Genomic DNA, 9,274 nt, shown 5'->3' on the forward strand with positions numbered 1-9,274 from the left:
CTTTTCAACTGCTCCGGACACTTTCTGAACCTCTGGAATAATTATTTTCTCCAACACCATACCGAACATTCTGCAACACAAAAAGCAAATAATAACATTATGTTAATTAGTACCTAGGAATGAATGGGAAAGCCCGAAAAAAAAAGAAAAATTCAACAGACATTTTCAACAATGAACTGCTCTGGCATACTTTCACCGAGAGACTTTATTTAAACTTTAAAATGTAGGTACTCTTGCCTTCTTTTCAGGGATTCACTTCACTCATCGACAGCTTTTACCGTTTTTAAACTATCGAGGCTCAAAGTTGAGCAGGTCTTTAGTCAAATTTCTGTGTTTATAATGGATGTGTATGGCGCGGGATGTTTGCCCTAGAGTGGATGACATCATCAGCTAGAGTGAGGAGCAGAGAGAAACATCAGTGATCTCAAATGCCCCACTACAGACATGATTTATACATTGAATCGCTCTAAAGGTCACATTTCTCCACTTTATCAACACAAAATAACTATGTAGACGTTCAGGAAGGGCTCAGGATGCTCCCAGTGATTTCGGTTCAATGATTGGTAACACGGTTTGGCCAGAAATCCTTCCTGTTCGAGGGGTGGTCTCAGCATTTTCTCTCTCTCAGCATTTCCAACTGACATTTTAACAGGTGCAGTAACTGTTCTGCTGATTAGGGCCGTTGGCCCTGGTTGCTTGGCAACCTCAAGTCTGCCTGAGGGAGGAGAGAGGCTATTTTCAAAATAAGAGACCCTTCAAAAATAAAAATAAAAATAAACATGTTAAAAATTACTATTTGAGGTGTGCTTTTTGAATACAGACCCCCGGCAACAGCCCACTCGGCACTCAAAATTTCTGCGGAAATTTTCTAGTTTTGTTAATAGTCTTAAAATTGCACCTATATTAAACACAAGATACACTGGACACCTGCCAAGGCATTGGGAGTTCATATTATGAGAAATATTTACTGTAACAGACAGCTTTTAGTCTAATGGTACATTAGTAGTTCAGTACTGGTCTCTTTTTAGACTGGTTAGTACAGTTATATAAGTTTAAAAATGGCCAACAATCTTCTAATTCAGTCTGATCTACAAACCCTTGTCCATTTTCCCCATGAGGAGGGGGACAGAGTACTGATGCAGGTTAGAACCACCATTGAACCAGGTCACCTGTGAAATCCATTGTAACCACTGTGAATTCAAGCTGACTAAAGCATCCATCCTTCACAATAAGCAACCTTTCAAGCCTAAAAGGGCTGAGTGTTTGATAATGGCGTATTCCTTAAACATATGTCCTATTTCTAGATAATAGGTCGAGTGGGTCAATGAATTCAAAGAGACGGCCAGGTTTATGAATCTTTTGTGGTATTAAGGTAAGTAGAACATGTCATGTTCCTGCTGCCTAAACAACACTGATGGATGAAACCCATTACTGCTATCAGACAGTGTATTTTGTGATTGCATTGAAAATACACTTACTTTGGCTGGATGCTGTCAAAAATCTCCTGAAGTGCAATAGCTCCGTATTTGACACAATACAAGTTCACAAACACCAAGAAACCTGCGAGAAAGACAGTAAACGAGTGACAACTTTAACATGTACCGCTCAGCGCTGTAAAGAAATTAATAACAGACCTGCTGATAATAACACTATCCTGACTGATATCACACCAGTGCTGTCAATTCTTATGAAGCAGCAGAGGCATGCGCTCAGAGCAGAAAATCAATGTTGGTAATGAGATGTTTGTACTAACTCTTGATGAACTTGGTGGTTTTGGAGCTTTGTAGCCTCTGGAAGAGCAAAATGAAGATCTGTTTCCTGTACTGAATGATCGATTCTCTGGAAGAAAAAAAAACAAAAACAGAACATGCCAAGTCAATAAAAACACATCATGACCTAAGCCATTCCATTTAACCAAGTACTACATTTTAAAAGATTATTTTTTAAACTTGACTCACGGGGGCATGTGCTCTATGATGCTGTTCAGAAGGTAAAAACCTTGGTGATCGTTGGCCTTAGAGGCAATAAGCTTTTGGAAAACTCCGAGCAATCCAGGCTGAGAGGGAAAATAAGCAAGACAACACAAGTGTCATTAATGCCAACAGAATAAAAATGTAAACGTTAATAAAACAAATAGAGATACAATCACTTGTCATCTGCAGACAACACTACCGTCACTTACTATTTTATCTGCAGCAGAGCCGGCGATAGTGGCACTTCCTTTCTCCAGGTAAGCCTGAAGCAGGCGCACCAGAGGGGGGATGTTTCCTGTGCGTTCCCATAGCGCAGGCTGCAGCAGGTGAGGGAATAAAGCCATGTAGGAGGAGGGGATAGAGTTGGCGTGGATCTCCAGGAGGAGAGACATCACCTGGAACACGTATGGTAGAAACTCTGCAACAGGAAACAAAAAGGGGGATTAGTGAAGTTTCCTCTCTCGGCTACAAGCTTTGTTTATGAGCATATCATCTACACGAAGATAAATCAGTTCTATAGGTAGTTGACACACCTTGGACATCGTTCTGAAGGATCTCGGTGAAGACAGGGAAGAGTGCTTCCTCAAAGCTGCTGACGGTGGCAGAGTTGGCTTTGCAAGTGATCCGGACCGACAGGCACAGGGACTCAAACAAGTAGTGGTTAAAGTGAGGCTTGCTGGGATTCTGAAAATAGAGGACAGATTTTGGATAGGTTGACACGTGTACAACCCCTAAACAAACCAGCATGTTGGTGAATCTATATATATATCCACAAATAGAAGTGTGTGTGTGTTACCTTGCTGACTAAGAGGAGCTTATGAGTGAGCTGACCAATCAGAGTGGGAATGTAGGGAACAATGGCCTCCTGCAGCAGGGAGAAGCTGCGCATGATGGCTTTAAAAATTAAGAAGAAAGAAAGAAATGAAAGCAAAGACATGATGAGGCTACTTAAAATAACTCTGGAATTGGTCCGACACTGAGCGGGAAACATTACATGGGGAGTTTCAGATGACAGAGGAAAGTCAGGTTTACCTTTCATGATGTATTCGTTTTCTGCAGAACCAGGAAGAGCCAGCGCCTTGAACAAGTTGTTGAGCAGCTGTTCAGTAAAAGGTGCCATCTCTGCAGCAGTGATACTGGCACAAATACAGAGAGGATGACTGGTTAGAAACTTCAGATAATTGCAAAAGTCTGATGGGACTTTCAACTGTTTAGAAAAGAAATGTGCATAACCAATGCTCGACACTTACAGTGTGGAGTTGTTGGGGCCTCTCATAGTGAAGAGCCTCTCCAAAGCATGAGCAGCATAAGTGTGCTCCACTGTGCTCTCTGCCTGCAGGTGACTGATCAGCAGAGGAACTGCCTGCAGCAGTTGTTCCTTAGGAAGCTGAAGGAAAAACACAGAAGAAGTCCTCTGTCATCCTAAAGTTGCGTTTTTTTTATTTTTATTATTCAAAACGTCGTGGAGAAAGTAAACGTTCATACCTGGCTTCTGAAGATCATGACGTACTTGATGGCATCTGCCTTCAGCACTGGGAACTCGTTAACTGCGAGGACAACGAGTGCTTAATGTTAATTTACACACAAACAGATTTGATCATCGATATTTCCCCACAGTTTGCTGATCCTGTGGTAAGTTGCAGAATACAATTAAAACTGCCTGTGTTTATGTGAACTGCTATAAACTGAATCGGCTAACATACTGAAGACTGTATGAGTATTCTTACCGTTGGGGGACTTTAAGTCTGAGAGAATGTGGTTCACAAAGAATTCATTCAGATTCACCAGCTCATTGGCTTGTGTTATTCCATGCTGGAGGGAAAAAGAGAGACAACTTACTGACTGAGCAAATTATCACAATTATATTCGACACAGCTTACAGATGTTAGAACACTTATATAACTACATACATGCCCTGAAAATCAAAGTCAACAATACCTTCTGTGTCTGCGCTTTAGACGCCAGCGATGTGACCAAATATATGGCAGCGTCTTTGTGTTTCCAGTTCCCTCCAGGATTCTTGGCATACTCTGACAGCATTGAGTTCACATAGCCGGAGAATATTGCAGTAACGGGGGCCTCGAAAAACTTGCAAAGGCCTCTCACCAAGTCGCACGCCGCCCTACGACGAGTGTCGATGTCTGAAAAGTGACGAGAAAGCAGTTGACAATGGGGTCTTGGTTATCACTGGCATACTTTTGTAAACTGTCCATTATTTATGACTGAAACTCAATCAAGTAATAATGCAAAAGTCAAATACATATACTTTCATACAGTTATGCAAATAAAGCATATTATGGAAGGAGATAATCAAAATCTTTACCAGATCCTTCAAGGTCCCTTCGGATGTATTCCTCCGAGTTATCTTCAAAGGCCTCCTCATCTGCACCTAATCAGGGATTACAGACAATCAGCATCACACAGTATACAAGTACACACTTCTGTCCGAGGAGGCAGAGCCGCGAATGAGTCAACTACAGAGAACATTTCAAGTTGCGATCTAATGACTCTGGGAATAAGGTATTTACTTACTTCTGAACTCCATGTTGGGCACAATGACCTTCTCACAAATGCTAGTGAGTGTATTCTGGTCCTCAAATAGATGTTTGTAATGTGGCCTTTCACAGACTGATGCCAAGAACTGGATCGCATTGCTTACCAGCTGCAAACAAAGACGAGGTGTATTGTTAGTGCCGGGAAAGTGAACTTCAAAAAAGAACACGGAAAACAAATCAGGGCTCGCTACTCTCACCAGGTCATATTTGACTTCTTGGCCAGTCGAAACTAAAAGGTTCCAGATAGCTGTGACGAAGCGCGGTAGGTACGGCTGGAATTCTTCGTCGTACTTCTGAGCGTAAAGAGCAGCGTTGTCACATATCTGAGACTTCAGCAGCTCCACGAGGCCTGCTTCCTCCTCGTCCTACAAGGTTGTCATTAAAAAGACGCAAACAAACACAAAACGTTAAAAAAAAAGAAAAAGACTTTGCAGCATTGAAAATGTACTGCGTAAGTGAAAAAAGAAAACTCACATCTGTTTGTAAAAGTTTATTATCCAGAGTAAGGAGGCCGTGGAAATTGGTCATCCAGGTTTCCATGTTGTCTTCAAAAAACTCTGGAAGGTCCTGTGTAATAAGACAGAGTAGAGAAGAAGGCAAACGATTTACATCTCTGATCAAAGTGGATGAACTAAAAGAGAAGCTGACTTAATAAGAACATCATGCACTTCAAAATTACAAATTTTGAACTTAGATTGAACTTTATTTAACCATTAACTGCAGCAATATCCAATTAAAAATAATACATTTTGATTCCAGCTTTTAACAACCTTGGGGACATCTTGGATGATTTATATTACAGAGTCTTAACTTATTAAAATATGACCGGGGCTCCAGTTAAACAAACAATTACAAAACACTGAGACACATAAGTGCAAAATATTTCCATCTCATCTATTATTGCAATTGTTGATGCTGACTTTTACAGCACAGGAGAGCCAAAACCTCAACTCTATTTAGTTACACCCATATTAATGATAAATAACCTTGTCAATAATGAAAGCTAAACGACAACAGCTGTTATAAGAGGCACACAAACCTTATGCAACCAACCAATATACCAAAAAATAAATACGTTAATTCACACTGACTTGCGGGGTTCCCAAACATTGCTGTACACTAACAGGGGTGTACAACAACAAGAGTTTAAACAGACATGATACTACATCATGAACCGCAAGAACAGCTACTTAATTTGATCCAGTATGATCAGAAGTGATCTTGGCTGCAACATCAAAGATGTCCACAACAATAAATACCACCTAAATATATATGAAAGAGAAAACAATGTTTTGAAGTACAAAGTAATGAAAAATGAACTGACCTGGAAGTTAAGACTGTAGAAGAGCTTGGAGATGAGTGTGAGGGAGGAGAAGAGGACCTTCAAGGCATTGACATCTGTAGCATGAGTCTGACACAGCTCAATAGTGGCCTGCAGCAAAGAGACAAAATTAACTATGATTGTTCTCCTAGCAGTTAACAACTACAGGTGCCAGGGTACAGAGCTTTAGCTCTCTAGTCCTATGTCTTTGAATCTTGTTTACCCAGTCACATAATGTCAAACACTTCAATATTTGTTAGATGTTATATAACAACTGGTTTACTTGTAACTGCAAGTCATTACAAACCTTGAACAGCTCTGTCAGAGGTAAGGCAAACGTGTCCAGTACTAGTTTGATCTCTGACCACAGCTCATTTGACTTGAACTCATGGCGGTACCTCAAAAAAAAAAAGAAAAAAAGTGGGTAGAGAAAGAGAGATTTAACCATTTCTGCTTGAAGTTAATCACAAAAAACAACAAATCAAACTATTAAGAGGTGAGCTCTACCTCTTAAAGAGGGAATGCGCCGTACGGAGCACTCCATTGATGATGTGGAAGTCTCCGCTCCTGAAGCGGGTCACCATCTCGGTTAGCAGGTCAGGCCATTTCTGAGGGAAATCTTCCCTTCCTATGATACTGATGGCATCACTCAACTGTGGAAACACGCAGGATAAACAGGGGCTTGGTTCAGCATCTTTCTTCAAACCTTGAAATCAAGATCTTTTAAAAAAAAGGTACTGTGACACATGAAGATGTACCTGTTTCTGAATCTGTTCTGGGCTGCTAAGCATCAAATTTACTATGTTTGCTTTGATCGCTGTTCGGTCTGAATCGGACACTTTGTTTGGTTCATCTTCAACCTTCAGGAAAACAACACAAAAGTAGGACAGTCAACTCAATGACTTATACAACAACGGTCGTGTTCACACTTTGTACTAAATGTTACTTTATATATAGTGAAAAACATGTAAACTCACAATGCGCCAGTTTCTTTTGATGTAGTTCTTGAACGTGACAGCAGCACAGACACGAATCACGTTGTCTTGGGACTTCTCCAGCAAAGTGAGTAGTAATAACGGATAGTTTTGGTTTCCCTCCACGGACTCAAGAAACTTTTCAGCTAGGACAGAAAAAACAAACAAATATAAACATCACAAAGCACACGTTGCACAAAATAAGAGATACTTTATTAATCCCTCAATGGGAAAATTCTTCTTTCACTCTATTTTATTTTACATGCATTTTTAACCAAGAACACACACACACATGCAGTACAAGGGCTCATAGACATGCAATGTGGAGAGAGATGGTGGGGTGATGGGCTCTGCGAGCAGGAGGGGGTTCGGTGCCTTGCTCAAGGGCACATCGGCAGTGCCCAGGACCAGTCCACCTTCCACATTTTTGGTCCATGCTGGACTTGAACCAGCCACCCTCCAGGTTCCCAAGCCAAGTCCCCATGGACTGAGCTACTGCCGCCACCCCCCCCAAACATCTAAATAAGAGCAATAATTTTTGGAGGTTAATGTCATTAAGCTGTGGTACCTGGACGTCTGACAGCTGGGTCTGGGTCCAGTGTTTTCCTGAGGAACTCGGTGAGGGTTTGTAGGTTAGCATCATTCAGCTCCATGCTCGTAACTAAGGGCGAGAAAACCAGTGAATGAATGAATGAATGAATGAATGACAGGTGATTTGGACTTAAATGCTGAGTAACCCTGTATACAAACGTTAGCCATGAGTTACTAAAAACGTGTGTGTGTTGACTTCAAAGTTACCCCCCACATGTGTGCCAAACCCTCATACTGAACTAATCAGCACTGGGATTAATTAAAAACGTTTAACTACTTTACCTGACAAGTTAAAGCAAACCCCTGACACTAACTACAAGCTCACAGTTTAGTTCACAGTCATTCAGTCAGCCGTTGACGTTAGCCTGCTAGCAGCTAAACTAGCTCAGCGCCTCAGTCTGGCATTAGCAGCCGTTAGCCCCCGTTAGCCCCGCTTACTGACCCGAGATCAGTTTGTGCTGTTTGACGCCTAAAGCTAGCAGCTTGTAAGAGGCTGTATGGTTAAGAGTTTAAACACTCCCACATGATGTGGCCATTAGAGAGCACACGGATACAGTTATATTAAAAGACAAGTCAGCCGTTTGCTTCACTACATAACGTACAATATATAAAGCGCTGACTGATCCAGGACCCGCTTTCCACCAAGTCAGCATTAGCCCTTAGCCTGCTAATGTGTATAAGTTAGCTCACCCCGAACATAAACGCGCACTCGCTCGCAGGATAACCGGGACTGTTTATCCCACCCTACACACCCGAGCCTGGTCTTGCTTGAATCAGAGCTCTCTGTTGAAGCGTTGTGAAGTCTTACCGTGGCAGTAAATTTCAGTCAGGGTGTGATGGGGAGCCGCTACAAACCGCTCAGACGCGCTCGCCGTGCCAGCTTTCAAATGTCTGGAGCAAAAGGAACTGCGCGGTCAGTGCACTGCGCATGCGCAGATGTCAGACGAAGTCGGTAAGACACGCCCCCCTTTTTCCTTGGCTTCTAGCAAGTGCACGAGGCGACTGATCAATAAACCATTCAATAAATGTTATTAATATTTTCCACTTTATGAATGAGCTATGCACATGGTAAATGTCTGGAAGTTGCTGGATCTTGTAGAACAGGGGTCTGCCCATTTTTGTCATAATAATTACTATTACTATTTATATATTATTTATAAATTATTTCATTAGATTACATTAGATATACTTTATTCATCCCACCACGAGGAAATTTACTTGTTAACAGAGGAAGTGTAGCATACACTACAGAATTAGAAAAAAGTAGAAAAGGCAAAAAAACAAAAAAAACAATAAACAGACAGAAATATCTATCTATATATCTATATCTATCTATATCTAACCTACACAATAAACACGAAAAACAATCAACCTTCATTATGCGTGAACTTTATGTATCAATCATAAACACAAATAGGCTAATAACACAGCATTTAAATAGGTTAATAAGGTGAAATAAAAGGTGAATAAAATAAATATAAAAGTTATTTTAGGCCTTAAAATGTGACACACACACAAATAATTAATTACAAGTGCTTGGGCTGAAAAAGGTTGAAGACTCCTGTAATAAATCATTCAATAAATATTAATATTCTCCACTATATGAATGAGCTATGCATGTCAAATGTCTTGAAGTTGGTGGATCTTGTAGAACAGGCATCTGCCGATTTTTGTCATAATAATTAATATTAATATATTATTTATTATTATTAATTATTCCATTATGCATGGACTTTATGTATCAATCATAAACACATATAGGGTAATAACACAGCATATAAATAGGTTAATAAGGTGAAATAAAAGGTGAATAAAGTAAATATAAAAGTTATTTTAGACCAGGCTTAATATGTGACACAC

General features: G+C 40.6%; 1 protein-coding gene across 1 annotated transcript in view; it reads right to left on the minus strand.

Annotated features, from left to right (window-relative positions):
- The window catches only part of cse1l (CSE1 chromosome segregation 1-like (yeast)), a 12,311-nt gene extending 3,952 nt beyond the window's left edge, over positions 1-8,359 (minus strand). The window contains exons 1-22 of the mRNA XM_010742354.3: positions 8,223-8,359; positions 7,392-7,484; positions 6,827-6,969; positions 6,608-6,709; positions 6,357-6,502; positions 6,157-6,247; positions 5,853-5,960; positions 5,003-5,095; positions 4,726-4,893; positions 4,506-4,635; positions 4,297-4,362; positions 3,912-4,114; positions 3,701-3,785; positions 3,459-3,520; positions 3,224-3,360; positions 3,006-3,109; positions 2,770-2,867; positions 2,507-2,657; positions 2,183-2,391; positions 1,959-2,056; positions 1,754-1,839; positions 1,479-1,560 (exon numbers count right to left, since the gene is read on the minus strand). Coding sequence (XP_010740656.1) covers positions 1,479-1,560; positions 1,754-1,839; positions 1,959-2,056; positions 2,183-2,391; positions 2,507-2,657; positions 2,770-2,867; positions 3,006-3,109; positions 3,224-3,360; positions 3,459-3,520; positions 3,701-3,785; positions 3,912-4,114; positions 4,297-4,362; positions 4,506-4,635; positions 4,726-4,893; positions 5,003-5,095; positions 5,853-5,960; positions 6,157-6,247; positions 6,357-6,502; positions 6,608-6,709; positions 6,827-6,969; positions 7,392-7,476 — 2,447 coding nt within the window. The 5' untranslated portion in view covers positions 7,477-7,484; positions 8,223-8,359. The remainder of the gene's footprint in view (positions 1-1,478; positions 1,561-1,753; positions 1,840-1,958; positions 2,057-2,182; positions 2,392-2,506; positions 2,658-2,769; positions 2,868-3,005; positions 3,110-3,223; positions 3,361-3,458; positions 3,521-3,700; positions 3,786-3,911; positions 4,115-4,296; positions 4,363-4,505; positions 4,636-4,725; positions 4,894-5,002; positions 5,096-5,852; positions 5,961-6,156; positions 6,248-6,356; positions 6,503-6,607; positions 6,710-6,826; positions 6,970-7,391; positions 7,485-8,222) is intronic.
- Positions 8,360-9,274: the final 915 nt, after the last annotated feature.

This window comes from Larimichthys crocea, chromosome VI (genome assembly GCF_000972845.2).
Source record: "Larimichthys crocea isolate SSNF chromosome VI, L_crocea_2.0, whole genome shotgun sequence".
In the NCBI taxonomy this organism is placed as follows: domain Eukaryota; kingdom Metazoa; phylum Chordata; class Actinopteri; family Sciaenidae; genus Larimichthys; species Larimichthys crocea.